This window comes from Danio rerio, chromosome 16, assembly GCF_052040795.2.
Source record: "Danio rerio strain M-AB ecotype USA chromosome 16, GRCz13ab, whole genome shotgun sequence".
NCBI lineage: Eukaryota > Metazoa > Chordata > Actinopteri > Cypriniformes > Danionidae > Danio > Danio rerio.
This window is the reverse complement of record NC_141036.1, coordinates 52,029,340-52,041,845: the sequence shown is the minus strand read 5'-3', so window position 1 is coordinate 52,041,845 and position 12,506 is coordinate 52,029,340. Positions and strand designations below refer to the sequence as shown.

Below are 12,506 nucleotides of genomic sequence, written 5' to 3'. Positions count from 1 at the left end.
TCCATAAAGCAGATAAGACCAAAACAGAAGCCAAAAATAAAACAAAATAAACAAGTGAATAACAGGGTGAGAATGTAGTAAGATCTGAAAATGTGGTAAAAATCAGGCTACCCCGAGGGCTTTTTTCTGGATTGCTTTTGAAAACATTGTCGGTTTGAGTTTAGGGAAGTGGGTAGGAGGTGGTCAATCTGTGTTTTTAAAAACACTATCGGTTGGGTTTAGCAAAGTGGGTAAGCATTAGTCAATCGGTGCTTTTGAAAACACTATCGGTTGGGTTTAGCAAAGTAGGTGGGCGCTGGTCAATCGGTGCTTTTGAAAACACTCGGTTGGGTTTAGCAAAGTGCGTAGGCGGTGGTCAATCAGTGCTTTTGAAAACACTATAGGTTGGGTTTAGTTTAGTGGATGAGTGCTGGTCACTCGGCGCTTTTGAAAACACTCGGTTGGGTGTAGCGAAGTGGGTCGGCGGTGGTCAGTCGATGCTTTCGAAAACACTATCAGTTGAAATTAATCACTAATCAGTAGCAAAGTTGGTGGGCGCTGGTCAATCAATGCTTTTAAAACACTATGGGTTGGGTTTAGCAAAGTGGGTAGGCGATGGTCAGTCGGTGCTTTTGAAAACACCATGGGGAAAACACTCACTCACAAGAGAAATTTAAGATTTCGAAAAGCATACACAGTGGCCTCAGGTGGATTCATGAAAACAAAATCTGCAAAAAATGTAGCTCCTGGGTTGTATTTGGCGCTCTCCAGAAATGTATATAGGGTTACAAATTCCGAATGAGCTTCATCCAAGAGATTCATCCAAAACATGCAGTGCTGGTGGTCCTCCGGGAACATGGTTGAGAAACACTGTCAGAGAGTAATACAGAGCACTTTCATCAGCTATATTCACGATCTTCAAATATATTCCTATGAATCGTCACGAGTCTCTGCATGCACAACACCGACATTTTCAAAGCACTTCAGATGAAGTCAAACTAAAACGGAAACGTGAATCAATGACACACTGTCTATATGTGATATAAGCGTTAATGCTTAAAAACATCTACTGTTAAAGGTGAGGAGTGTGTTTGAGCCGATATTGCAGACAATATTGCTGCATCACACACTTTGTAAATCGAGATCTTGGGAAACGAAGGACAACGACAATAACCATCACCACTAGATCAACACTGTCCATTCAAATATATCTACCTACAGAATTCACTGGTCCTCAGTGATGGTTTTCAAGATCACATGATGGCTTGAATGAAGATTAAAGGGAAAAGTCCAAATGAACATGGTAAATATCAGGTACGTACCATAACGCAAAGCTGGAATGTGTTTAACATGGCAGTTTTTCTACACACACACACACACACACACACATTCACATACACACTCACACACAGGGTCTCCAATATTCCTGTGAAACAATGAGACATCAGCAGGGAATCTATTTATACATGTAGATCTGAATGAAGTTAAATCAAAATGAAGTAACACAATTGCACATATTGGAGGAATGCAGATATCTGTAAGTAGTGTGGGGTTTGTTTGGGCCGCCTCCAGCATGGCTCACTCACACCCGGACAAGGTCGCAGCTGTAATGGCGCACTATTGAAGCACCTGACCGCGAGTCTCCGGGAGCTTGAGAGCCAAGAAGCTTCCAGCAGCCAAAGCCCCCGATGCGAAGAGGATGGGCACTGCTTTAGTGATGCCCACAAACGACTGGAAGATGCTGATGCCCAGAACTGCGGCTAACTTACACAGGGCATTCAGAAAACCGAAGGCAGTAGTTCTGTAAAAAAAAAGAGGGAGATTCAAAAAAAGAGAAACATTGATTTAAAGGTTTTGACTAACCATCTGTATTTCTGTACTACTATCAATTATTGGATGGATGGATAGAACTGAGCCCATTATCAATCAATTAATCTATATATCCTTCCATCTACCCAAAGATCCAAGTCCATCCATCCATCTATCAATTTATCTTTTATTCATCTGTTCCATACGTCCATCTGTCTGCCTATCTTTCCGTCCATCCATAAATTTATCTTTTGTTCATGTTCCTTCCATCTATTTGTCCATCCATCCATTTGTGTGTCCATCTATTTATCTATTGTTCATCTGTTCAATCCATCTATCTGTTCCTCCATCCATCAATTTATTGTTCATCTGTTTCATCCATCTATTTATCTATTGTTCATCTGTTCTATACATCCACCTGTTCCTCCATCCATCAATTTATTGTTCATCTGTTTCATCCATCTATTTATCTATTGTTGATCTGTTCCATCCATCCATCCATCCATCCATCCATCCATCCATCCATCCATCCATCCATCCATCCATCTATCTATCTATCTATCTATCTATCTATCTATCTATCTATCTATCTATCTATCTATCTATCTATCTATCTAATCTATCACTCATCCATCCATCCATCCATCCATTCGCCATTTTTTTATTGTTCATCTGTTCTATCAATCCATCTACACACCACCCATCCATCTATCTATCATCCATTTATCTATCTATTGTTCATCTGTTCCATTCATCCGCCTGTTCCTCTTTTCATCTATTTATCTATTGTTGATCTGTTCCATCCACACACAAGGTTATCCATCCATCCATCCATCCATCCATCCATCCATCCATCCATCCATCCATCCATCCATCCATCCATCCACCCACCCACCCACCCACCCATCCATCCATCCATCCATCCATCCATCCATCCATCCATCCATCCATCCATCCATCCATCTATCTATCTATCTATCTATCTATCTATCTATCTATCTATCTATCTATCTATCTATCTATCTATCTATCTATCTATCTATCTATCTATCTATCTGTCCATCTATCTAGCTAATCTGTTGTTTATCTCGTGCATCCATCTATCCGTCTGTTCCTCAGTTCATCTATCTATTGTTCAACTGTTCCATCCATCCATCCATCCGTCCATCTATTTATCTATTGTTAATCTGTTCCATCCACACACACAGCCATCCATCCATCTATCTGTTTATCTCTTCCATCTATCCACCCATCCATCCATTCATTTATCTATCATACATTTATCTATTGTTTATCCGTTCCATCCATCCATCCATCCATCCATCCATCCATCCATCCATCCATCCATCCATCCATCCATCCATCCATCCATCCATCCATCTATCTATCTATCTATCTATCTATCTATCTATCTATCTATCTATCTATCTATCTATCTATCTATCTATCGTTCTATCTATCTATCGTTCTATCATTCTATCGTTCTATCACTTTATCTATTGTTTATCTCTTCCATCCATCCATCAATTTATCTATTGCTCTCTATTCTATCCATCTATCTATCTATTCGTCCATCTATCTAACTGTTGTTCATTTGATTCATCCCTCAATATGTTGCTCCATGCATCAATTTATCTATTGTTCAAGTGTTCCATCCATCTATCTATTTATCCATCTATTTTATCTATTGTTGATCTGTTCCATCCACACACAAAGCCATCCATCCATCCATCCAAAGCTTTGTGAAATCAGCCAGTTGTTCAGTGATTGTCCTGGTAGTGGTGCTAAAGCACACTCATTGTTATAAAAGGCACTGTCAACATATTTTCTAAGAAAGAATGCACAGCACTCTGTCAGAACCACTGAGACTCAGTATTCAGCATGACAGAGAATTTCTAGATGTCCCCTAAATTATGATGTATTTGATCTGCACTGCAGTGGCCAATGCAGCACACGATTACTGACACACATTTGATCTAGAAGTCTCTTCAATCATTTTACACCACACAGAAACATTTTCTTAAAGCTGTGAGGCAGATCTTCCTTGACATTTGAGGCTCTTATCAGTTCTAGATGTGGCCAGCAGTGTTTCACCCCAAAAATTCTTTAATGACCCTCAAGTTTATGAGTTTCTTTCTTCTGTTGAACAAAAGATCAAAAGACTAAGTTTAAAAGTAAGCAGCAAGGCAACATTCATAGTTAATTGTTTGTTAATAGTGACAATTAAACTTTAAAATAAAGTGTGATCGACTGAATACTCACTATTACGGCTGACTGTATGTTAAACATTCTCATTAAAGGATTTATTACTATAGATTATCATCGACAGGCATGTTACATTATGATATCAATACAGTATGAAGTCATCCAACCTCTTGTCCGACGGGTACAGCTCCACTGTTAGTACATCCAGGGCATTCCATGACGCAATACTGATGCCCCCGAATAGACAGAGCAAAGCAATCATGGCGGATTCACTGTTTCCAAATGACAGGAAGAAGCAGCTGACGCAGGAAATCACACTGGAACCCGCTGCACCAGAGGACCAGAATGACAACAAATATGGCCATTAAAACCTCAGCATCCACATTACAATAGAGTGAGAGTTTGCAACTGTGACTAAGAATTTCAACATCCCAGCACAAGAAATTAAAAGGTTTGTAGCTTTAATAAAAGATGAGTTGTGTTTAATTGTTTATATAAAGAGTCATTTTTCTGCTGGTTCCATTTTTGAAACTAAATACTGTTATGACGAGTTCAGACTGAACAGTTTTCAAAGTAGTCGCATCACAGATGTTTTCACATTGCATGACTATCTGGGGTAGCTTTCCATCGCTGCTGTGTTTACACTACTGTGTTCTTTACCAATTTAGCAGACATTACAAACAATGTCAACATCAGATATGTGTGGTGTAAACCAGGGATTGAGAAGTTGTGAAGAGTTTGATAGTTTAAATGAGAATCGACTCATCAGTTTTCAGATCAACAAGCCATATGCGATTAGTTTTTTCTCCAAACTGTAGACAATTGTAATTACTGTTTGCACACGTGCCAAAGCATTTGCACTTTGCTTAATCCTTAAGAAATTACTGATCTGATGTGAACAATAAGCTAATTGTTTAAAGATCTAAACTTTCAATCAGGAATTGAGGCGAAGCAATTGAAAAATACTGTAATTGTGATTATTGATAGCTAATAAAGATTTGGTATTCAGTATTTATGCAGATCTGTGTGTGTATGTGTGTGTATATATATATATATATATATATATATATATATATATATATATATATATATATATATATATATATATATATATATATATGTATATTCAGCAGTTCTGTCTGGTTCTTGAATCTGATAGCCTTGTAATATTCTGCCAGTAACAGCACTCGTCCAGCCTCTTAAACCTTCACTCTTGTGTATTACTCCGCACACATACAGCAACAAGCAGAGGACACGCTACAGTTTGACAAATATTGCAGCTGTCGGACAACATAATGTAATTTTGAGGCTTTTTTTGTAGTCGAGAATGTAGATGTTTAGATTGCAACTTTGCACTTATTCATAAGGAAACTTTGCAGTTTATTCATAAGGATAGGGCCTATTTTAAATATTTATCATTTCTGAGAGACAGCGCGTCGGTGACCATTAAGCCTGTCTTTGAGCAAAGACTGATGACGATTTTCATCCATAAGATGGCGACAGAGACCGCATAATAAGCCCTGAGAGAAAAACAGCGTAATTTTACACTACAGCTGATTAAATTATTATTAAACAGGTAAGTGACTTTTTAAGTCGATCCCTCTCTTTTGTATATTGTAGTGCTGTATTTATACCATAGTAATATTGTGATCTCCCGACAGAGAAACATCCCTAGACGGATGGCGTTTCATGCTGTTCAGCTTTATAATCCTTAAAATGTCAGATAAAATCAGCTGTTTTTTTATCACCTTAGACATTACGCTAGAGAATCATTCAAACACTAACTCTAAAGTGACGTTAGTAAACAGCAACAGCTTCTGCTGCAGCAGCGAATGAATGGCGGAAGAAAGTAGTTCCTCCTACAATAGGGTTTTGAGACTCTACGTGTTTGATTTTCTATTTTATATACACGACTCTGCCGTCGAACTGTTGTATAAACACAATATCACACGAGTAGCAGTGCGATATGGCTGTATATCGTCACTGGTGGGACACTAAGCACAACACACACCTCCCATCAGTGCCAATATACAGCCACATCGCACTGCTACTCATGTGATATTGTATATATATATGTATTATTTTATAATTTTGTTTGTATCTTATCTTTTGTTATCGTTTTATTAGAGGATTGTATTTTGTACATATATTATGTATGTTTTATTTTATTGTTTTGCCTCAATACTATTCGCTTTGCATGTTTATATTTAAACATGAGTTATTAGAAATTATTATTAAAACTATAATTTTTTTAAATGTGCTAAAAAACATATTCTCTTCATTAAACAGCACTTGGGAAATATTTAAAAAAAGAGCGCTAACCATTTAGATAATCGAACTATACATCCCAAACTATTCATAATAAATTGCAATCCTTCTGTTTTCTCCCAATATCAAAACACCCAACAACAAACACTTACTATATATTTTTAAAAGGGCTCCCAAATTATTCAGCACTGATGCCACTTGTTTTTCTTACCCAGCATTCTCAGACGTCCGATCTTATCCATGAGCAAAGCAGATACGATGTTCCCAGGCAGGACAGCAAGCGTGCCGAGGAAGCTGACGAAATAGATCATGTAGGCGTTGTTCTCGTCACTGAAATCCAGCATACAGCCCTCTTTATTATGCAGGAAGGTGCTGTTGATGAGTTTACTGTTGATCAGCCGGTACTTGAACAGATCTAGAAACAGATGAAAGCTTTTGTTACTAGCTACTGTATTCCTCCATCACACCAGCACATGTGGGAGTTCAGACTGCTGAGAATCAATAGATGGATGACATTTTTGACATTTGGGCTCGCCACCAAAACATTAAGAGTCGTCTGCTGCCTTCAAAAGGCCATTTTACACAGGATATGGATGTTATAGTGTCTCATTCCACTGCCATTTAGGATTCATTTATTCATTGAGCTCTACCTTTTTGAGACAGCATTTTGCACGCTATGCCACAGAAAATGGCCAAAAACATAAAGGGTTTTTGATGCATAAACATACACTGTAAAAATTCTATAAACTGTAACAATTTAAGTATAGTCTACAAAACCGACAAGTTAAATCAACTTAGATATGCAAGTTTTGGGAGACTCCATTACTCAGTTAAATTGAGGCAACAAGTTTACTCAATTAATTTAGTTCAGTCAACTTATTAGGGTTTTTATATATACATATACATATATATATATACATGTATATATATATATATATATATATATATATATATATATATATATATATATATATATATATATATATATATATATATATATATATATATATATACATATACACAGTTGAAGTCAGAATTATTAGCACCCCTGAATTATTAGCGCCCCTGTTTATTTTTTTCCCCAATTTCTGTTTTAATAACAACTGATTTATTTATCTTTGCCATGATGACAGTAAATAATATTTGACAGTACACTTCTATACAGCTTAAAGTGACATTTAAAGGCTTCACTAGGTTAATAAGGTGAACTAGGCAGGTTAGGGTAATTAGCCAAGTTATTCTATAACAATGGTTTGTTCTGTAGCTTAAGCTAATTATTTAAGCAAATTAGCTTAAAGGGGCTAATAATTTTGTCCCAAATATAGTTTTTTTAAAAATCAAAACTGCTTTTATTCTAGCCAAAATAAAACAAATAAGACTTTTTCGAGAGGAAAAAATATTATCAGACATACTGTGAAAATTTCCTTGCTCTGTCAAACATCATTTGGGAAATATTTAAAAAAGAAAAAAAAATCAAAAGGGTGCTAATAATTCTGACTTCAACTGTGTATATATATATATATATATATATATATATATATATATATATATATATATATATATATATATATATATATATATATATATATATATATATATGATTGCATGCGTGTGTGTAAAAATATAATTTCTAAACAAAAAATAAGTAGCCATTTATTCACATTATGATGAATAATTATACCTGAAGCCAATTGTTTTCAGATTAAAAAAAAATACCTTGCACTTAAAAGGTTGCACATATAAAAATTTTACAGTCAAGACTACATTTGTGAAAGCAACCTATTTTTTTTCAAAGGAATAATTATTATTTTGAGCTCACTACTCCACAGTTGAAATCTTAAACTTATGCATTTTCATGGTACATACACTTGAGTCAGAATTATTAGCCCCCTTATTAGAAATATTCGCTCCCCTGTTAATTCTTTCATCAATTTCTGTTTAAGGGAGAGAAAATTGTTTCAACACATTTCTAAGCATAATAGTTTTATTAGCTCATCTCTAATAAATTGATTTATTTTACCTTTGCCATGATGACAGTAAATAATATTTGACTAGATATTTTTCAAGACACTTCTATACAGCTTAAAGTGACATTTAAAGGCTTAACTGGGTTAATTAGGTTAACTAGGCAGGTTAGGGTAATTAGGCAAGTTATTGTATAATCATGTTTTGTTCTGTAGACTGTCGAAAAAAATTAGCTTAAAGTGGCTAATAATTTTGTCCCTAAAATGTTTTTTAAAAAATTAAAAACTGCTTTTATTCTAGCCAAAATAAATCAAATAAGACTTTCTGTCACTAAAATGCAAAATTTTAAGTTATGTTCAGTCAACTTTACCTAATTGTTTAAGCAAAGACAACATTAGGGTTTACAGTGTGAAACATTAAAGTAGCCGAATAGATAGAAGTTAACAGACAGAAGAAATAAATGGTAAAAATATCTGTGTATGTTGACAGCTCTCTTAATGCTGGAACTGAGCCTTTGTTTTTAAGCCTCATTATTGGTCCACAAGCTGCTCAGAGAAGTAATCATAAACGCCCAGCACGACTGAATCAGGAAAAGCAGATTGTCATTCCTTCGCAGACGTGCACAGGAACAATCCGAGCTGGTGTTGCTAGGAGACCTGAAACACTTTCAGTGCAGTCACTAGCGCAAGAATCTGGGGCCATTTTAATCGTGGAAAAAAAACATGACATATGAGTGTCCTCTTATAACATGGTATAAACAGGAATAAAAAAGGGAAATTCAATACCCTTTAAGACCTTTTATAAGACTCTTTCCATACAATTTAAGTAGGACTGCACAATATATCGTTTCAGCATCGATATCGCAACGTGTCTATCAGCAATAGTCACATCGCAGGGTATGCAATGTTCAGTTAGTACAAATGAGATCAAAATAACTATATTAACTTTGTAAGCTCACACAGCTAGTTTCGACACTAATCTGCTCAACACCAACAAGACCAAGGAGTTCATTGTGCACTTCAGAAAGGGACGAACAGGCTCATATGATCTCATCCACATCAATGGGATGGCCGTTGAGCATGTCTCATCCTTCAAGTTCCTGGGGACCCACATCTCAAAGGATCTTTCCTGGACCACCAACACCTCCAGCCTGATCAAGAAGGCTCACCAGCGCCTATTTTTCCTAAGGCAACTTAAAAAGAACCAGCTTTCATCAGCCGTTTTGGTGAACTTCTACCGCTGCACAATAGAAAGCATCCTGACCCACTGCGTCACAGTCTGGTATGGAAGCTGCTCTGTTGCTGAGCGTAAGGCACTGCAGCGGGTGGTAAAAACTGCCAATCGCATCACAGGGACCACACTGCCAGCCATAGAGGACATCCAGAAGAAACACTGTCTGCGCCCAGCACGCAGTATTCTTAAGGACACCTCTCACCCTGCTCACAGACTGTTTTCACTCCTGCTTCAGGCTCCCTCGGACAAAAACCAGCAGACTGAGGAACAGCTTTTTCCCCAGAGCTGTCTCCCTCTTGAACTCTGCCCCTCACTGACTCTTTTTCTATAACTGCACTTTATATCTTATACCTGTATCCTGCACTTGAAGCTGTTGCACTGCTGGTTAGACCTAAACTGCATTTCGTTGCATTGTTAAATCTAATATAATCTAGTTGAATCTAATGTAATATAATCTTGTGGTGAACAATTCATCCGTGTGTGTCATTAGGAGAAAAAAAAAAAGCTTGCCCTTGTAATCTTTAGGTAAAGACTGAAAACGCACTTCCTGTTTGTTTTCAGTTAAACTGTCAGATTACGTCTGTCTGAGGTATTGGGCGTGGCTAACATACTTAACCACACCCTCTAGCTGTCAGTTTTGATTACAAACAGAAATAGTAAGAAGTCTTTTAGGTTGTATTAGCTCTCCCCAAACACCTTTTCCTGGTCTTTCTAAATGAAATGCCTACTTTACTACATCCAATTAACTCTTAAGTAAAAAAACAAAACAAAAAAAACAAGCCACGCCCATTTTTTTTCATTAATGTTCCATTTCTCTAGGAACTACGTCACAATATGAAAAATAAAATGGTCACAGCTTCCTGTTCATATATACTTTAAGACCCTGCGGACACCCTGTATAGACATTCATAGTTTGGAATGACTATGAATGATCTGAAAGTGTCAAACAGCAGCGGTGTGTTTTAATAGCCAGAGGAGAGTGCAAACTGTGGTCTTCTCACCAGTGTTGTAGAAAAGGGTGGAGATGAAGGTGCAGTTTCTGAAGAAGGTGTTGCTTGAAGTGATATCCTCAAAGTAGCACTCCTCAAACAGAGAGTCTTCAAACACCATAGACTTCATCTTCAGATTCAAGAACCTTTAAATGGCAGATAAAAGGTCCAGAAAAATATGCATTAGAGACATTCAGATTTTCCTTAGCTATTTTAAAAGTGAATCATAAAAGGTAATTGTCAATTTAAAGGTCCACATCTGATTTTTTGTTATAGTCAAAGGTCTGGAGAAATTGATTATAACGAAACTTGATTTTATTAAACATTGACATACAGTTAAAGTCAAAATTATTAGCCTTCCTGTGAATTTTTTTAATCTGTTTCAAATGTTTTCTAAGTGAAGTTTCATAAACCAATTTCGAGAGGAGCACTACTGGCCGCTCATCTGTAATCAGTAATAATCCAATCAGAGTGATCCTAGTTTAATATAAATGGATCATTTTCTCCCTACTGCTCTATCTTCGTTTTAGAAGAATCCCCCCTTCCACCCCATCTCCACATTTTCCTCCCTTTTCTAAAGGGGGAGCTCTCGAGACCTACCTTATCTCCTGATCTCGGATCTCCTGATATGCTTATTGACCGGGCGAGAGCCCTGGGCTCAAATATCTCAGAGCTCAGGGTTCTCTGTCGGGAAAGCATATTAAAACTGCTATAAATGCTAAGCATATCTAAGTGGGAACTCTTGAAATTATACTTAACTGAGCAAGGAATTTTTCACAGTATTTCCTATAATATTTTTTTCTTCTGGAGAAATTCTGATTTGTTTTATTTCGGCTAGAATAAAGCAGTTTTTAATAAAATTACATTAAAAAAACATTTAAAGGTCAATATTAGAAACCCCTTTAGCAATATTTTCCCCAATACATTCCAGGAGGTAAATTTTTTTGCAGTTTTTGTTTTTGCAAATCCACCAGAGGTCGCTGTGTACGCTTTTTGAGATCTCAAATTTCTCTCGTGAGTGCCATTCGTGCCTTCTGTTCTGGTGTAAATCCACTACTGACCGATCGACTGACCCACCCTTCTCCTTCCCTAAACCCAACGAATTGGGTTTACAAATGCACAGATTGACCAGCGCCCACTCCGTTCCCTAAACCCAACCAACAGTGTTTTCAAAGGCAATCCAGAAAACGAAAAGCCTTCTCGGCCACCTGATTTTACCACGATTTCAGATTTACCACATTCTCACCCTGTTATTTACTTGTTTATTTTATTTTTTTAAAACCTTATTAGAAGTAAAATGAATCAATGAATAAAAATAGATATAAAATTAAATTAACAGAACCTAATTTTTTCCTAAAGATGCTAAAATACTACAACAAATACTAGAGAAAATATTGCTTGAGAGACTTTTCAATTCTGTTCTATTAAACTGCTAAACAATTTTCACTGTGCAAGAGAAACTTAGAAAAATAAAATTAAAAAACGAGGCTGTTCAATCACACTGATATAGCATTCAATCTGGAATATTTATTTAAAGCAAGCAGAATGTCACAACACCACCCAACTCTCACCGAAAGGTCAGCAGTGTTTACTGAAATATGTTTAGCATGCTGCCTGTGAGCGTCACTTACTTGTTGTTAAAGTACTCTCCATTCCGGTGGATCTGGTTCTCCAGCGTGAAGTTAAAGGTCACATGCTCCACTTTCTCTTTGATGAAGACCTTTGTGCGTGAGGAGTACTCCTGTTTCTGCAGATATTTGATCATATCGGGGAACCAAACAGTCAAGCCGTAGTAGCTGCAGGCAGAGGACGACAGACATGAAGTCATGCAGAGGGAACAATATCACTGGAAGCTGCTGGAAGCCAAATATTGCATAGTGTACCTGAAGGACATGGAAAACCACACGGCCATCATCATGTAGGTGATCCTGCGATACTCAGGGTTGAACACTGTCAGGAAGTTGCCCCACACCTGGAAACCCAGAACAACAAATTATAAAAATAAATGTTGTATGCCAGTAAGTGTATTAGATCAGTGTTTCTCAACCATGTTCCTGG

General features: G+C 36.9%; 2 protein-coding genes across 2 annotated transcripts in view; both read right to left on the bottom strand.

Moving 5' to 3' along the window:
• LOC147840416 (uncharacterized) overlaps nt 1-12,506 on the bottom strand; it is a 976,031-nt gene that overhangs the window by 644,050 nt on the left and 319,475 nt on the right. The gene's annotated exons all lie outside the window — the stretch shown is intronic.
• The window catches only part of sv2a (synaptic vesicle glycoprotein 2A), a 91,163-nt gene continuing 80,004 nt past the window's right edge, over nt 1,348-12,506 (bottom strand). Inside the window, exons 8-13 of the mRNA XM_087288040.1 lie at nt 12,332-12,420; nt 12,080-12,244; nt 10,461-10,594; nt 6,473-6,676; nt 4,161-4,320; nt 1,348-1,780 (exon numbers count right to left, since the gene is read on the bottom strand). Of these exons, the coding sequence (XP_087144166.1) occupies nt 1,597-1,780; nt 4,161-4,320; nt 6,473-6,676; nt 10,461-10,594; nt 12,080-12,244; nt 12,332-12,420 (936 nt within the window). The 3' untranslated portion in view covers nt 1,348-1,596. The remainder of the gene's footprint in view (nt 1,781-4,160; nt 4,321-6,472; nt 6,677-10,460; nt 10,595-12,079; nt 12,245-12,331; nt 12,421-12,506) is intronic.